General features: G+C 32.1%; 1 protein-coding gene across 1 annotated transcript in view; it reads right to left on the bottom strand.

The window, feature by feature from the left end:
• DMXL2 (Dmx like 2) overlaps window positions 1-17,777 on the bottom strand; it is a 108,600-nt gene that overhangs the window by 19,373 nt on the left and 71,450 nt on the right. Inside the window, exons 19-27 of the mRNA XM_039888530.1 lie at window positions 16,165-16,275; window positions 13,036-13,205; window positions 10,241-10,338; window positions 9,629-9,794; window positions 8,079-8,343; window positions 4,921-6,002; window positions 4,327-4,518; window positions 2,674-2,750; window positions 990-1,120 (exon numbers count right to left, since the gene is read on the bottom strand). Coding sequence (XP_039744464.1) covers window positions 990-1,120; window positions 2,674-2,750; window positions 4,327-4,518; window positions 4,921-6,002; window positions 8,079-8,343; window positions 9,629-9,794; window positions 10,241-10,338; window positions 13,036-13,205; window positions 16,165-16,275 — 2,292 coding nt within the window. The remainder of the gene's footprint in view (window positions 1-989; window positions 1,121-2,673; window positions 2,751-4,326; window positions 4,519-4,920; window positions 6,003-8,078; window positions 8,344-9,628; window positions 9,795-10,240; window positions 10,339-13,035; window positions 13,206-16,164; window positions 16,276-17,777) is intronic.

Genomic DNA, 17,777 nt, shown 5'->3' with positions numbered 1-17,777 from the left:
TGAAATTTGAAAAAAAAATCTATAGAGAAAAATATCAATGTTTAAGATGATGAATTTGATAACTGTACTATGGTTATACAAAAGAATGTCTGTTTTTAGGACAGACACAGATACATTTAGATTTAAAAGAGCATCATGTCTGCAACTTTCAAATATTTCAGAGAAAAATACACGTAATATATACACATAAGTGAATGAGTGAGAGAGAAAGAAGGAATGAATGATAAAGCAGTATGTACAACGTTAATATTTGGGGATTCTGACTGAAGGTTGTAAAGAAACTCTTTGTACTATTTTTGTACCTTTGTATGTTTAAAATTATTTCAATAAAAAGTTAAAATTAAAACAATGTTTCTACCAACTTATGTATAAATGAATTTTAAATGCACATTTTGAGTTTGTCACTTCTTTCTACTGCCACTCTTCACAATGATCATTAACATGTAAACTCAGTTACAAAGCAAACAGAGTAAAAATTAAATGACAAGGCAGACCAGAAAAGGCTTCATAAGAGAGTGGAGGAAGTTTGAAATGTGGTGAATGAGAAAGAGAACCAACCAGACAAAAAAAGGACGGGAAGACAGCATGACATAAGTACCATAGAATGGTCACTCCTATCCCAATGTATACATTTACACTCAAGAATAATTGTGTTCTCTCTGATATATCTGTGAGACTATCTCTGTGATACTGCTCTCTACGACTCAGAATTTCTAAGGATAAGCAAGATGATGTGCTCACTCTTACGAAGGATGTTAAACCTTGCTCTTTTTATGCTGGTCAACACAGCTGCTTTTGAAGCCTTAACTTTCCAAGCCTTCAGACATTACAGTACTTAAGAAGTCCTAATCCATGATAGAAAATATCATCAAAAACTAATAAAAAACCATTCACCAAATCCACAAAGAACAACAATCATGAAACCAGTTGGTAACTTTTAAAAAAAGAATTGCCAAATAGAAGATTTAAAAAAACACTTAAATTCTTACCAGGCCATTGAGCAGGAGAAGAATTTGGTGTTGCATGTTCTTCAATGCTTTCTGTCCTTAGTCTTCGACGATCACTTAAAAGAAGTCCTTGATATGCCATTCCTGTAAACTGGTTTCCCTCTGTTTGACTGCTAAAACAAATATAAAGTTGTTATTTATCATCTTAACAGAGGTAATAAGCAATTGTACTTTATACATATTTATTTTAGATGATTATAACAAAAACAAAATTCTTAAAACTCAATTCACTGTCCTAGTAAGATTTTAGAAAGTTCTTGAAATTAGATACAAATGTGTATTGATAGTTTTTTTAAAACAAAATACCAAAATATCAAAATTTTACTATGTTGGGCAGATGACATTTAGTCTTTTAAAATCTTTTCCAGAAGCCGCTTAATACTTTGAGATCTTTTCTGTGTTTATCTATTTTTATTTTTTTAAAAAAGTCTGACGTAAGGAGACTACTGTTCTAATGTACTAGAATTATTAGAAAGTTTCCAGGTACTGTTTTGTTGCATTTCTTAGCTCTGCAAAATTGTGCAAACTTAATCCTGAATTAAACTATAAACTAAAATCTGGAGACTCATAATTTAGAAATACCTAATCCTAAAGCCAAAATGTGTCTAAATATTTACTTCTCTCATTTTTGTGGAATTGAAGAAAATACAAAAGCAAAAGTAAAGCTGACACCCTTGAGAGCTAATCATAGCTTAAGAACCAGAAAACACACATTTAAAAAAATTTATTTGAATTCTCACTTGGTGCCACTTTAACCAGGGATTAATAACTAACAAGTTGTCTTTGAACATAAAGATACCCACAGTCATCTTACAAAAACCCTCTTTTTTTCCTTAGTTACATTTCTAAGTCTTAGGAATACTTAGACATGGCCTTATTAGGCTAAAATCAGAGTACAGGCCATTTTGAGAGAGTAATTCTTTATGCAATATCAAATCTTCCCACGAAAGGTTGCTGAAAAAAAAATCTAGACATATGTTTAATACAAATTTAATGTGATTCTATGTTACAAACTTTTCATGTATTAATATAATTCATTTAAATCTGGGTCATCTTTCTAAGTGATTCAATTTCTTACTACTTACACTGTCCAAGTCATTAAAATGCAAAGTACACACTGATGAAGGCAATTTTACATTTTAAAAAATTCAAACCATTACTTCTAATTGATATCACTTCCAAAGACTTTTATGCTTTACGCATATGAGTAAGTAAAACTGATTTTAATAATTCAATGTTAGGAATGTACTTCTTCATTTTTCAAAAGTATTTCCTCTTTCAACTGAAAACCAGTTAAACAAATAGAAGTTAATCCAATGCTAAAAGACATAGTTTCAAAAAGGAAAAAAATTTAGAAAACTTCATTTTATAAATTATTTTGGATAATGAAAACTTTTCTTGACAACAAAAAAAATGGTGATGTTGCTAATTTCCATTTATCGTTTGTCATTTTCTATATGTCTGTTGTTACCAGGTGACAGCTAAACTAAACAAATAATTATTTGTTTTTTTCATTCTTTCTTTCTACGTTTCTTATTAAAGAAATATGGCAGTCATATTTGAGGATTTTTCAGTCCCTACGAAACAGAACTTCAATATAACTTTGGAACAGTTTAATATTTTTGCTGTATCAATACTATTTGGGTGATTTTTTTTTTTTTTTTACCTGTAGCTATGACTGTCGCATAATGCTTGGTAAATTGATGCAGAAAGTGAAGCTGCTAGTGAATGAAGTGTGTGCACCTAAAACCAAAACAGCCAAAATTACATTTTGTACTAACATTTCTACACAACAGTAATATCTTAAAAATTAGAAAATACCCAGGAAACTAGCAATATCATAAGACTAGATCCTTTTATGACACTACCAACTACTTTAAAACTTCTAAAATAACATTCATCCAACTTTATATGCATGCCCACAACAAAGCTAATTGATTCAGACACATCTTTATCAAATATTTATTTACTGTAAGCCTGCCATTTACCAGGCTTCCTAAGCAAAGCACTAATGTTCATGTTTTTGGGTCTGTCCTAGACTGCTAACAATTAGCTTAAATAGTAATATTTAAAAAAAAAAAAAAAAATCAAAAAACCAAAAACAAAGTAAGTACAGTTTTCAGAGCTTTTATTTAAACTTGCCTTATGAAATTCCCCTCCATGAAAATAAAAAATTGATCTCATCAATAAGAATGAATTAAATGTTTAGAAAACATATCAATCACCGTGTAAAATGGTTGATTTTCCAGAAAGCAAATAATTTACTTACTGCTTATGAGTAGTGCATAACCTTAACATTTTATTTAGAAAGTTTAAAAATTGTCAACATACTATAAAAACCACATCCTAACATGCTATACTGAATCAACATCTTCATACTCATAAAATTTTAAAATTTGAAGGGACCTTAGAAATAGTTTCATACTCTCTGAAAGCCTTATCCAAATTTCTAGGAATTGGAAATGTTTACTTAGAATTTATATGCATTTTGCCTTTTCTGTGTGTCCGATTCACCTAACAAATAATTTAAGTAATCTCTGCTAAAATAATGTATGCTGTAGATTAGAAGTCTCTAATAGGTTGATGTGAAAAATATATCTTGGGTCCTTCAGAAGAATGTACTACCAGAGATCAAACAGGCCTTTCAAACAAAAGAAATAAGAACAAAGTCTGAGACCTGAAATGACATCAGCCACTGGAATTGGAAAAAGCACAGCACAAATACACTTAGGCTAGCACAGTGGAAGTCTGATCAACCCTCCAGATCCTGCCAAGCTCCGTAGGGTTTCTTGGAATCTATCCATTTTTAAGTTTTCAAAACAATGAATAGGTTAATTTTAAGTAATAATTCTGCCAAAACTCTGACAGCCCCTAACTCCTGTACAGCCTCCAACACAATCATCAGGGACACAGTTACAAGGATACTTTCTCTGGGACTCTTTCCAATCAATCATGGCTCTCTCAAAAATACCCTTAGAACCCGTATTTTCAAAATATCTTGCCATGTAAGCAAATCATCATAAATATTTCTAACTTAGTGGTTCATTTAAAGAAAATGGAGGATCTAAAGGAATATTCAGTGTCTAGGAAATTAATTTTATTACCAAAAGATTATTTCCCTCTCTTAAAGGAAGACAATAACTTTCCAGAAGTAAGAATACTTACTTTTAAATTACATTCATTGGATAAATAGTCTTTAACTAATCAGGACTGAATAGGTAGCACTTCAAAATATGTCCTCTAAGTTCGATTTGGAAGACAAGTATAACATATTTACTTTCTCAATGTGTGCAATATCAAATGATAAAATTTACATTACCTTCAGATCTCCAATACTGGGATGAGGCGGTGTTTTCATCTGAGCAATAGTATAAAGTATATCATGGATGTGATTATTTAAGTACAATACAGGATTAGCTATGACTGTTTTTGTTGATGCAATACTTGCTGAAAGCAGAGGTAGGGTGGTAGGTAATGGCAGTGGAGACTGAAGCTGCTTCACTGTAGTTTCCTGTGGGTGACAGTTATTTTTTTCAAAATAGTTAAAATGAAGGAGAAAAATAACAATAGTTATCTGATAAAAATATTGGCAATGAATATTTAAATATAAATAGTATATTCATGTACTTATTCCCCCAGTCTACAAAAATTTATTGAGGACCCAGTATGTACCAGGTACTATGTATGCTAGGTGTAGAAGATAAAGATGAGCATGACTCAAGCTTTTAAGCCTACTTCTGATTCCCAAAACTTGAGACTAAAAAGATCTATGTAGATTATAAATATCTGCCTCCTATAGAGAAGTTGAACACATATAGATTAACTAGAAAAAAAAAAGGTTTATAGCTACAACTGGCAGAACTATTGAAATTATTAAAATAACCAAGATTGAAAACAAAAGTGAAGTTCATACCTGCTGGGATTCTTGTAGCAAAAACTTGAGCTCCATCCTTACTGAGGCCAGACCACCACCTTGGGCCCCATGAAGGCTGCAGTAACTAAGAAACACTCTCAGCAGATCTTGGTTTTTCTGCAGCCATAACTTTCGTCTTTCGGCATGCTCTCGTTTAGCCTGCAGTCTTCGTCTTTCTATTTGGTGGCGCTCATATGAATCAATATCTGGTTTGTCTACCATTTCTTCCTGATCCAGAAGATCACTTTCTACTTTAGAATATGTTCTACTGGCATATTCTTTAATAATTGTTTCATGATTACAAATCTCATGCAATGCAGCAATTTCCTTTTCAAGCCAGTTATAGAGTTGAAATCTGAGTTTTCCTCCATCTACTTCATAACCTGTAGCCAATGTCCTTAGTTCAGTCATAAGGATCTTTAAACAAGCTCTGAATTTTAGTTGTTCAGCAATCACATCAACTTCAGCATCACCTTCAAGACAATCCTCTTCCTGAGGAGTCAATAACATATTAGGGTCTGAGGCTTTCTGATCTTCTTGTCTTTCTTTCCCCCTGACATCTGTACTTTTCATTACTAAGCCAACTGTATCTTCGTCCTCTTCTTCTAAGGCACTGTCATGATCTTCGCCCCAATCAAGATTAAGAGGTTCTTCTTCAACTTTTACTACTGGCTGACTCCAATCAAACTGTGATGAAGTTACATTTGACCAATCAATATCAGAACTTCTATTGTCATCACTCAGAGTTTTTGATTCTGAAGGTATATCACCCACCTTTTTAGAAATAAAGTCAGACTGTTCTTTTTTTGCAGGTAAGGCAGATATTTTGGTAACTTTTGGAATTTTAGAGAGTACCTCCAAGGCTAACACAGGGCATCCAACTTTAAAATGAGCATTTGCAGTGGTAAAAAATAATTTTCTTTCTATGAGGTTAATTTTATCAACCAAGTTTTTCTCAGTTTTGAGACCTACGGTTGCCAAAGTTCCTTCAGGGGAGGCAAGGTTTCTTCGAATAAGCAAAGGATGAGTTCGAAGGTAGTTGTAGAAACTAAACACCACTGGGTTACAAGATTTGATGATAACTACAGAAATCAAACAGATACAATCCAAGGTACTATGTTAATTTGTACTTATAAAAGAATAAACTATGGTACATCATCAATAAAACTACACAGATGAAATTAAAAAAAAATTTTCCTATGTTCTGCTATGGAGTGATGTCCAAGATATATTAAGTAAAAGAATGTATATTGTAAACTACCCTTTATCTGAGAAAGTGGAGAAGCGATGTGCATGCACTTATATATTTTTTACATGGAAAGAAAATACACATGAAAGATTCTTTAATTGGTTCCCTAAAAAGGGAGGGAAGAACAGTGTAGAGAGATCAGGAAAGAAGCTAGATTTCTCTGAAAAATACCTTGGTTTTATATACTTTTATTTCAAAACCATATTATATTTTACATTATTTTGAAAGAAAATAATTTAAAAAATCACACAAAAGCAAAATTAAAGAAATGAATCTGTATATCAAATTGGTAACATCATGCAGAGAGGAACTGTAAGGTGACTTTAAAACAAGTAATTTAACTGTATATCCTTAGTGGGACATATCATAAAAGCAAAAATAGCTGCAAAAAAGAAAAAAGTTTTAACTGTCCTCAGTATTGTTATTATGAAAAGTGTTTGCATCATTATTCTGAAACTATTATATGCACATAATACAGTAAATAATTGTTAATGCCTTGAGAATCCAAGCTTTTCAACATAAGACACGAATTTTAAATTTAAGAAGAACCTTACGATCTACATTTCAATTTGAAATTTCAGTGTGAACTCATGAATTCTCAGAGAAAAACAACTACCTAGCTCCAATTATCAAAATAACCTAGAAATGATGACCAAATCAATAGCAATGAGAATCCCTGGGCACAGGCTGTGGTCTCTCTACTATTCCATACTAAAAGGAATCTATTCTTTGGAGGAAAGGCCATTTCCAGATCTGGGGCAGGAAATATATCAAATGAGCTTGATACATCTTGCCAAACCAGAAGGCAAAGAAACTACCAAGGAATAATGTCAAAAGGATTCAAGAAATTGAAGAGAGGCTCCCACTGGTTAAAGATGATAATCTGAGCATTTGTAATAACAATCTGCAACGATTTAAAACACAGATCTATCTAAATCTGTGAGCTCAAAATAACCTTTAAAAAATAAAATCTAATTGGTAACCTTTGTAGGATGTTAAAGAATTAAGCTATTATTTTGAAAACTAATAAACAGAATGAATCAGTCATTTATGTTTCCTTTATTATACATACTACTGGACTTCAGCATAATCAAACAGTTGCTAAGGGACGCTGTACTCTAGAGAAGTATTCCAGCTCATAGCAAAATAAAGAGTCTAGGCATAGATACATAATACGTACATATGTAAAATACTTAAATACATAAATAAATACCTAAATATGTAAAATGCAAAAAGAATCTAACTGTTCTGAATCTTACTTTTTTCACTTAATACTAAAGCACATATTAACACATCAATTCACTTCGCCATTTAATGGCACTGTTTCTACACTATGGCTATAATTTATTCTATTAATGAATACTTTGGCTGCTCTGTTTTTTAAATTATTGCTAACAATGCTGATAAATACCCTCCAGAAGCTTTAAAAAATCTAAATTATTTGGGATGACTAGGAGTTAAGAAAGTTTAGCTCATAAAAATAAAGCTTTTCCAGGCCCATGCACTAAACCAATATATGTAACAGCCAAAATTTCTTCTTAAAAATAAATTTTAAAAAAATTGGCTATGTAATTAAATGGAAAGAGCTTTGTAATGTAGCGAACATTCTGTATGCTTCAGTTTAACAGATATGATATTAGAATGCCATAGTAATCCTATCTTACATACCTCAATATATCTGAGAGTAAAAATATGTGTTAAGTCTTTTTCGCTATAACAAAATGCTAGATTCAATTACAAATAATAAGTGACTAATCCTCCAGCCACACAAGAAATTTTGATAATTTCTCAAAGTTGAAGAGTAAATCTGGTAATGATTGCGTTTTTTTGTTTGTTTTTGATCTAAGTGAACATTAGCTCAGAAACTGTTTTCCTTTAAAAAAAGGGTGAAACTTACAAAATGTCCTACCTTGAAAATCGTCCTCCTCCTTCGGTGTTTGTTCCAATAACGTGTCCAAGGCTCGGGTATAATCTTTCATTACCCAATAGGCAAGACTACGCAGAAAGGGATCAGGATGTAATCTTTTGCAATCAAATCCTGATCCATCCTTTTGGCAACCCAAAACCTTCTGATTTAGGATAGATATATAAGTGGATGACGTCTCAAATTCAGATTCATATAAACGGGCAATAATCATGGCTAGCTGAATATCCTCCATTTTTTCAAGACATACCTGTAAATTTTAATATCAAATACTTATTTAATAATTATTTAGAGATACAAAATATTCCACTAACTTCATGAAATTATCTACCATTTATACTCTCATAGAGGAAAGAGGGGGTCCAGAGGTTGAAGTATATGTAGTTAAATGATTGCCTGATAGATTAAGGAACAGCAAGAAGAATACGAAACCAGAACTTAGTACCTTCCAGTCTAGAAAAATCATTTATAAAATAAGCATAAAACAAAGTATATCAACATCAGACTTAGGTCAATTTAAATTAGTGACATTCATTTTTAAATTTAATGCCACTTATGACATCTGAACTTATTTATATCAGTTCCTCTTAATTTCCAATTTAAAAGAGCCTTCTATTTATTTAGCAAATAACACATGAAATGAAACCACATATTATTTTTACTCTCTATAAGTTTATATTCTAATATAACTTATCTTGAGAATCTGTGGTCATTCAGGCAATCTGCATATTTTTAAGTCAATCAACATGTCTCTTCTTTGCCTGAGTATCTTCTAGCCTAAACTTCCCATTTCAAAATTATAAACATGTTATTTTTAAAAAATCATATACTCGAGATAATTTTGAAAATATGACTAATGCTAAATGTAAAGTACTTTCACTTTGTTGGATAATTCCTATTTCTTCTTTCATGTATTATTTCCAATTCTATTTTCCCTTCACCCATTTGGAATGTTCATAATGCTAGTAAGTATCCTAAGAGAAAGATATCATAAATAAACAGAAACATTTATAATTACTCCCTTAACAAGCTAACAGGATTATATATCAAAAAATGCTAAGTTTTACCTCTTCACATTCATTTTCCAATATGTAGGACAACTACCTTACAAAACAATACAAACTGCAATTTCAGTTCCATATCTATGAATCCCATTTAGAAGAAAAAGAACCAAAAAAAGAACTTTCTACACCAGATAAGAAGGTTGTGACTTATATATAATTTAAACAGTTCAGAATCACAAGATGGTTCAGAAGATAGTCATAAACTATTTTTTGCCATTTTTCATACATTTATACTTGAAATGCATATATTTACCTTGACATAAAATACCCCCTATCCAAAATTTTTCATTTGTTTCTCACTTAAATTTATTTATAATTTCATTTATCACAGTGCCCATATTTAAGTTCAGTAACTTCTGTAGTTATTCTCTGCCCTTACAAACATACGACAAAAAACTATAATCTCCTCTATACACTTTTCAGGTTTTCAATCTCTTATAATTATAGCATAGCATATTTTCTTATTTTTACCTCTATGGCATCTTTCAATGAACCAGCTAACAAGAAAAAAGCAGCAGATTGTTCAAAGCGTTGTTTTCCAAGTAAAGAGAAAGCATTTTTCAAAGCAGCTTTACGCCATCTATCTTCATTAAAGTTGTGGCTGAAAAACGTCGTCATTTTTTCATCATGCTGTGACCTGGGAACCAGAGCACAAACACCAGTGGTTAAACCAAATTTTAAATATTTTGTAATCCTTTATAGAACAAGTAAAAATAGAAGAAAAAAAAAAACCCTCAAACATCCATCTAAAAAAAGAACACTAACTTCAGTGCGAGGTATTTATTATCAACCTTCTCTTCCCTTCTTCTAACAAGGAAAGTTCAAATTACTCTATGTATACAGAAACAGAAAGCAAGAGCATTTTTCAATTTCCAAAGTGCTTTTATCAACTTTTTTTTTTAACAACACCCCACTCTTTAGGTAAGATGAAACAATATTGTGCCCATTTTTTTAAAGGAACCAAGGCACAAAGAAGTAAGCTGACTTGATCAAACGCATATATCTACTCTTAAAAGTATTAGGATTCTGATTCACAGCACAATTTTCATTCACTAAATCATGTTGAGTATTGAGGCAATTTACCTAAACAGACCCCACACTACTGCTTTCTTCTTCATTGCAAGGTAGAATAGTGCAGCATCCAAGGCATCACTGTTCCTCTGAAAAGAAGCTTTGGCAACCTAAATGGTAAATAAAATATTATATTAAATTAACCATTTGATTAAAAAAAAAAATCACAACCAATTAAACAACAATTAATGCTTTCTGCTACTTCCATGGCTGACAGAAACTATGGCGATGGGAAAAGTTAGCTCTATTCTGCAGTCTCCAGTATCTTCTAATACATGCTCCCAGAGATAACTATTTACATGCCAGTAATAATAAAAATAAGCACCTTTCATTTATCTTATGAATCACCACAATCCAGGAGGTATTACTATACTCATTTTACAAATGAGGTGACTGAGACACAGAGAGGTTAAGTGAATTGCTTAAGGTCACAGAGTAAGGGGTAGAGATCAGAACCCATAGGTAACAATAAAGAAGGTAGAATATTCAACAGATGTGACCTTTTTCTTAAAAATTAAACATATTACAATTCTTAATGTTTTATAAAAGTTAATATGCTACCTTCTATGGTATATGTGATTCTACAATTGAAAGCTCCCAGCTAATACTGAAAGAAACATTTGTGAATGAATATTAATTATATACACACATTTATAAAATTACAGACAAAAATACATTAAAAAATGTTCTTCTTTAACAACATATTTTTCTGGTACTTTTCGATCAAATTTTGACAATTCTGAAGGACTGACTCATTCTTCCTGACGTAATTAAAATACAGAATGTTGAAGCTGTTATTTTGAAGGGCTTACAAATTTTAGTTCTTAGAAAATTTCATGAGAAAAAGCCTTAATGAGCACAAAATTTTTCTCGTATTATAACTGATAACCTCCCTTGAGTCATATAACCGAAGTTGCTGAACTTATATGGAACCAATCAATTCAATATAACTTTTAAATTAAGCCAATAGCATTATTGTATATAATTACTGTTTTGAACACAATACTAAATAGATCATATCTTATTTCTCAAAAATACTGAGATAATCTCTGCAAATCATGAAGCTGAGAGGCATAATAATAAAAAATGATGGATGTTTTATTAGCTCACATTGACTGATGGTGAAGCAGGAAGCTACTAAAGTATGGGCAGGATACCTAAAATCATTTCACAAAAATGCTTTACTCTCAATACTCTTTCATTTCTCTTCTCCCTTTTTAGAACGTTTTCTCTGCCTTCAATCACATAACATAGTATTCCAATGTTTAATAATTTTTAGGAAAATTTTTATTCATCTTCAGCTAAGGATTTATAATACATCAAGGCAAAAATTTGCATATTCTTTTGATTTAATTTTGAGATAAATTAGTTGTGGAAATAAATCACATGTATATTAACAAAAATATTCAATGATAATGACACAACACATGATTGACAAGAAATTTAAAAGACCTTTGTAGGCAACACCTGAAACATTTCAAACAAAAGATGTCCTGTTTTTTCCACTTGGCTTGGGACATAAAAAGTTTACTGTAGATACTGTTATTTATATACTATAACAATTAAGTTACCCTATACGCCAAAAACTAGATTTCTTAATTGGTGTCAGAAAAATTCCCTCTGACATTTGTACCTATTTTGAGAAGAGAAATGCTGATATCTTATCAGCTGCCGTACATGTAGCATGAAAATGACATTTTTATACTTTCACTTCAAACTGTGATTTGAGAACCATGAACACCAGAATCACAGGACACTAATTAAGATAAGATGCCACAGCCCTGCCACCCCCAATCTACCAAATGAAAATCTCTGGGAGCAGGACTGGAGGATATGCATTTTAAATGTTTGCCAGGTGATTCTTCTGACACTAAAATTTGAGAACTACTATTGTAGAGAAATAAATTCCTCTTGAGAGAAATACATTCATACTTTACAAATGTAGTATCATTAATTGTACTTTGAGAATTTCAATGGACTCCTAAAAGTAAATGATCAATGAGAATTCCACTTTCCTAAGCGTAACAGAGTAGAAAAGGCACAGACAAAATCTAACACTTAGAAATGACAGGAGTTTGAGCTGGTTACCTAGCCTCTCTGAGTCTTAGTTATATCAGGTAGAAAAGAGAGATGGAGCTAATGAGATGAAATAATTTATCAAAAGCAACTAGAAACAAACCTGGTACACAGTAGGTGCTCAATAATGGTGGGTTTCTGCAACACTGAAATAACTTTCAGTTTCCTCTAACACATTTTTAAACAATTTTTTTCTAAAGAGAATCTACCAGATAACTGATTCTAAAAACCTGTCTTAAAAAATTTATAGTATGTTTCATTTGTTGCCATACATGTCTTTCAAATGTACAGAAATCAAAAATTTTTATTGAATGGTATTTCAATAAAAAGGAAGTTTGCTGTTTATCAACCTAGCCATGCAGAGAATCCTTTGTATAAAAAGAATGATTTTTCTATGTAATGTACATAACTGAAAGGAACTTAAGCTTATTTTCTAAATTTAGATTTTTGTATTTTCTTACAATAGAACACACCTCAACTGAGAGCAGAAAATACTGCTATTCCGTAAATATGTAAACTCAGTATATACAGCAAAAAACAACTGATATACTGCATGGACATTTTATAAAGGTCAAGTTTTGAAACCTCCAAAAAATTTTATTTAAGAAATTCTCAAGATCTGAAGATATACAAACTAATTTCTCACTACTGGTTTTCTGGAAGATAATATCTTTTATCCTTTAAGAAAAAACTTTTTTTTTTAACTTCAAAATCCAATGAAGTAAAGTTACCTTCTCAATGCATCTTCGGAGAGTGTTAATATTCCTGACCCACCAACCTATTCCCATAGCTCTTAACTCAGACCACTGAGGGTCCCCTCTCTGAATTGCAGGAATCATATTAATCAGTTCTTCCTCAGCCTCAGAATGAAAAGCCCAGGCAAAATGGCAAGTAGACACACCTAAGTTAGAAATACAAATAATAACCTTCAGAACTATGTCAAAAAGAACAAAACAATTTCTCACATAGTCATGTGCTCATTCACTTTGGAAAGAATTTTCAAGCAGAAAAAAAGGAGTCTTTCATCATTCAAGATTTTATAATATAAACTTCTAAATACAAGATCTAAATACACAAAACCAAAGTCTCTTCCTTTTTCCCAACATTTGCTTTTTCTTCCCTGCAAAAATAGAGCCACTAAAACTGTCTCATTGGAAAGAAAGATATTTGAATACTGAGCCGTTCATATGTACACACACCAAACTTATCAAGAGTAAAAGCCTTGGTCAAGTCAAAGTATCTTGGCCCGTGTGTTTAGGTGTTGTTGCACAGATTACCTTGCCTGAGGACCATGTCGTCTAGTACTGAACACTGAAAACTGCTCTGTTCATCCCTCTGGTCAAAGAGCTAAACCTAAATATCACTTCGAAGCAAGCTCTAAACTTCATGAGTGTTCCAGAGAATAACCGTCCAGAGGCATATTCCTCTGCCTTTAGTGCCATGGTTGAAAGTAGTTTAAAGCCGCCTAATATTGATGGGATATGGCAAACTCTTCTTTGCCCAGGTAGAAGACAGGGATTTAGGCTGTATTTAGAGGTAACAAAATGGGTTTAGTGACACTATGAGACTGAGAAGTTATTAATAGTTTAGCTACTGATAACACTTTACTCCACTTAGAGCAGGTAAAGAGGAAAGATGAAGAAAGTAGACCACATAAAGTGGTGACAGATAGGGAGAATGCTGGGAAGAACCCTGAGAAGCTTAGGGAAGAAGCCATATTCATTAAAGTAGCTATCAATGTGAACTCATTTTGTCAACAAAGAAATGTCTAGGGTCAATGACAGTCACATTATAACACGGTCTTTTCAATGCTATAAGGCCATTAATATTACTACATATATTTTTCATTAACAACTACTATACACATTTCACATGTAGTTTAAAGCTTTTCTAATAATTACTGCTTCAAAATAATTCCTTTAGAAAGCATAAAAGGAAAAAACTATTATGACCATTTTGAATAATAATCTTTAGTCTTTTAAATTGCCCACTGCTGACATTTACATACAACTATATTTGAAATCATCACACAAAATCAACGCAACAAGCCTTGACTGCCACTATAAATTTACGGGGGGGCGGGAAATAGACAAAATTTAATAACATCAATTTGTAGTTTTTCAGAACTTTAAAGGCAGATTCATTTTTCTCACTATTTAAATCTTAGATTTAAGAGATAATTACTACATGAAAAAACTGACACTTTGCTTTAGAAACTGCTATTCTAAAGCAATGCAAAATGCATACTTTTGCTGATGTAAAATTTATAAAAGAATAATGTACACCATATTACATTCCATACCCTTGAAGGAAACTTGATTAAATTTTTGGTATGATTAAGAGGAAATAAAAATACAGGCATGTCAAGGGAATTAAGGTCAGAAAGCAAGATTAAGAGCAGTGAATGTATTTGGAAACCTAATTATTGGAGGTGAAAAAGGTATTATAAAGAAAAAGAACAAGGGCACCAAAAGGCACTTCTTTTTTATTTGCCTACCAATGGCAGGCTGCCCTTTGCAGTTTGTCTCTCTTCTTAGATTTTTTATCTATATATTGGCCACTTAACTTTTTCCCTGAAAACTGTTCCCAGGACCATCACCTAAACACCAGTCACTTCTCATCTCCAGTGTTTTAACTGTATTAAAGAGAAAATGGAATTTGACAAAGCTTTAGAAATGCAAGATGTTTTAAATACCCCCAGGCAATCTACACAACTGTCATTAAGTGATTCAGTGCCATCTGACTACCATTTAAGACTAAAATTTAAAAGAACATCAGGATACCATTTTTTAAACCCATCCAAGAGGCATAATTGTTTAAAATGATATCAAGTGCTGGCAATGGGTTGAGTTTTGGCATTGCATCAAACATTGCTTCTAGAAATGTAAATTAGAGTAGTCTGTCAGACTGTGGCAATACTTATCAAGAGTTAAGAATTATCAGCCTTTTGATTCAGTAATTCCACCACTAGAAAACATGAGGAAATAATCAGATATATACATGTTTATATGCAACGTTATAGGGTCATTCATTACAGTGGTAATTCAAACAGAAAAAAACAGCAAAATTTGTTTCAAAAATAACTGGATAGTGAATATCAGACTACTGTATAAAATCACATTTTCAGAAAACATTTATTGAGGGTAAAGGGTGCTATGGGTAATAACAACAAACTGTAAAGCCTGGTATTCTAAGTCCTGCAACACTAATGCATACTAGATAAGGCTACGTCCACAATGCTGAGCTCAGATTCTAATTCCAATTCCATTAATAAATAATCCTATTTATTAAAGTGACTTTAAGCAGGTCACTTGAAACTCCAGTTTCAATTTTTTAATCTACAAGTAAGAAGGTCGATATAAATCCTTATGTCTCAAGGCAGCATGTGTGGCAGTATGTTTGAAGTATACAAATCTACTGGATTATTATATGGCAGATAGTCTTGAAACATCAGCTTTTTCTGTGAGTAAATAACTTAGACCATAATGCTTATATTAAAATAAACATGAATAATAACATGTAGAGCAAATTTTACATAAATTTTTTTGAAAAGTCATCACATGTCAAAGAAATTCAGGGCCACGTTGTTGGGCTACAACGTCAGGCATACCAGGTTTACTGTGAGTCTACAACTTATTGAGTAAAGTCTGAGAAACTGAGATAGATGAGCAAAAGTCATAGAACAGAGCTGAAAGATACACAGAAAAATGTTAAGTGGGTATCATGTGAGAGGAAGACCTTAAGTCTAATGACAGATGTATATATAATGAGTTACCTAATGTTTACACAAAAATACAAATAGATCAAGCACTTCTATACTGAATAAAGGTGTACAAAGGTTTAAACAAGGAGTTATATACCTTGATGAAGCAGCTGTACTCGGTATAAAGGAGGCAGTGATGTCAAAAGGCATGTGTGTAAGCGCATAGCTAATAAGTATCTCAAACCACACTCATCTAATGTGTCTCTTCCTGTAATGTAAACAGAAAATGTGATTAAGGAAAAGGGAATGCAACAGGTCACAAACCAGCCAAAAGTTAGAAAATAAACAATAAATTTAGTAATGATAATTTATATAAAATATATTTTTTAGTGTATTCCTTCATGAACACTTTAATATCTTTATAAAGAACATCTCTACAAAAAAACATATCTAAAACTCAAATGAAAAGTGACTAGGGAAATATAATTACCTATAAATACAGGTAACAACAGTATTTCTAGCTACTCATAATAAATGAGAATTTTTTATTGAAAGCCAATAAAAAATATATTAACTACAGTAAATTAAGTACAATTTAAAAAAATATTCTCTCTGTAAATTCAGATAAGATTTAAAGACAGGAATTATACAACTAAAGTGAAATCATTTATTATATAACTAAACAGGTAATATTTTGTAGGCTGGTTAGTTCAACTAAAATATAGTACTATCAAAGATTTGACGTCTGATTCGCTAGGCTAGTGTTACAAAGTTAAGGTTGAACCATAACCTTGATTCCAAAAATTTACTTTCAGTCAAAAGTTGAACAAAGCTATGAAAGTGTGGTAAGTTTAATCAAACCTATAGCTACTACTGGATAAAAGCAATGCAAAAGTATTGCTTTAAGTTGTCAAAGTTCAAGTTTCAACTCTACTTCCCATTAGCTATATTCATTCATCCATCCATCCACTTATTTACTCAACAAATTAAGCATCTACTACATACAAAGCACTGTTTAGGTACTAGAGATTTGGCTGTGAATAAAGCAAAGTGTCTATTCTCGTGGGGCTTACATTTTAGGACACAAACAATAAATAAACAAGTAACTAATGTGTCTAATAGAAATTAAGTTATGGTGAGTAATAAAGCAGGATTGAGAGTAAGGGAATGCTGGAGTTAGAGGGTTCTATTTTTTTTTTCTTTTTTAAGAGGGTTCTATTTCATATAGTGTGACCAGCGAAGAACTTTCCAGTGAGATGATACTTCAGCAGAAACCTGAGGAGGTAAGGGAATGAGACATGCATAATATATCTAGAAAAAGAGCATTCCACGCAGAGAGAATATGTGCAAAGACCCTGAGACAGGAATGTGTTAGTGTGTTGGAGGCCAATGTAGTAGAGAGGAAATGAGCACAGATCACCTAGAGCCTTGTAGACCACTGTAAGGATTCAGCTTTCATTCTAAAGCAAGACAGGCATCCACTATTGTGTGCTGAGCAGAGGAGATTTAATATGATTTTGTTTTAAAATAATCACTATGTGGTTCCTATGTGAAAAACAGACTGAAGTAACAAGAATGAAGCATTAGGAGACTGTCAATAATTAGGCAGTAGGTATCAGTGACCAGAGTGGTAACAAGAGAGGTGATGAAAATGAATGGATTCTAGATATAGCAGAACTGACAGGATTTGCTAGTGGACTGGATCATGGGGTGTGAGAGAAAACTGTGGAGAATGCCTCTAAGTTGTCTCACCTGAACAAATGGAAGAAT

Source organism: Pteropus medius, unplaced genomic scaffold (assembly GCF_902729225.1).
Source record: "Pteropus medius unplaced genomic scaffold, Ma_sr-lr_union100, whole genome shotgun sequence".
Classification (NCBI taxonomy): Eukaryota; Metazoa; Chordata; class Mammalia; order Chiroptera; family Pteropodidae; genus Pteropus; species Pteropus medius.
This window is presented reverse-complemented; position numbering and strand designations above follow the sequence as displayed.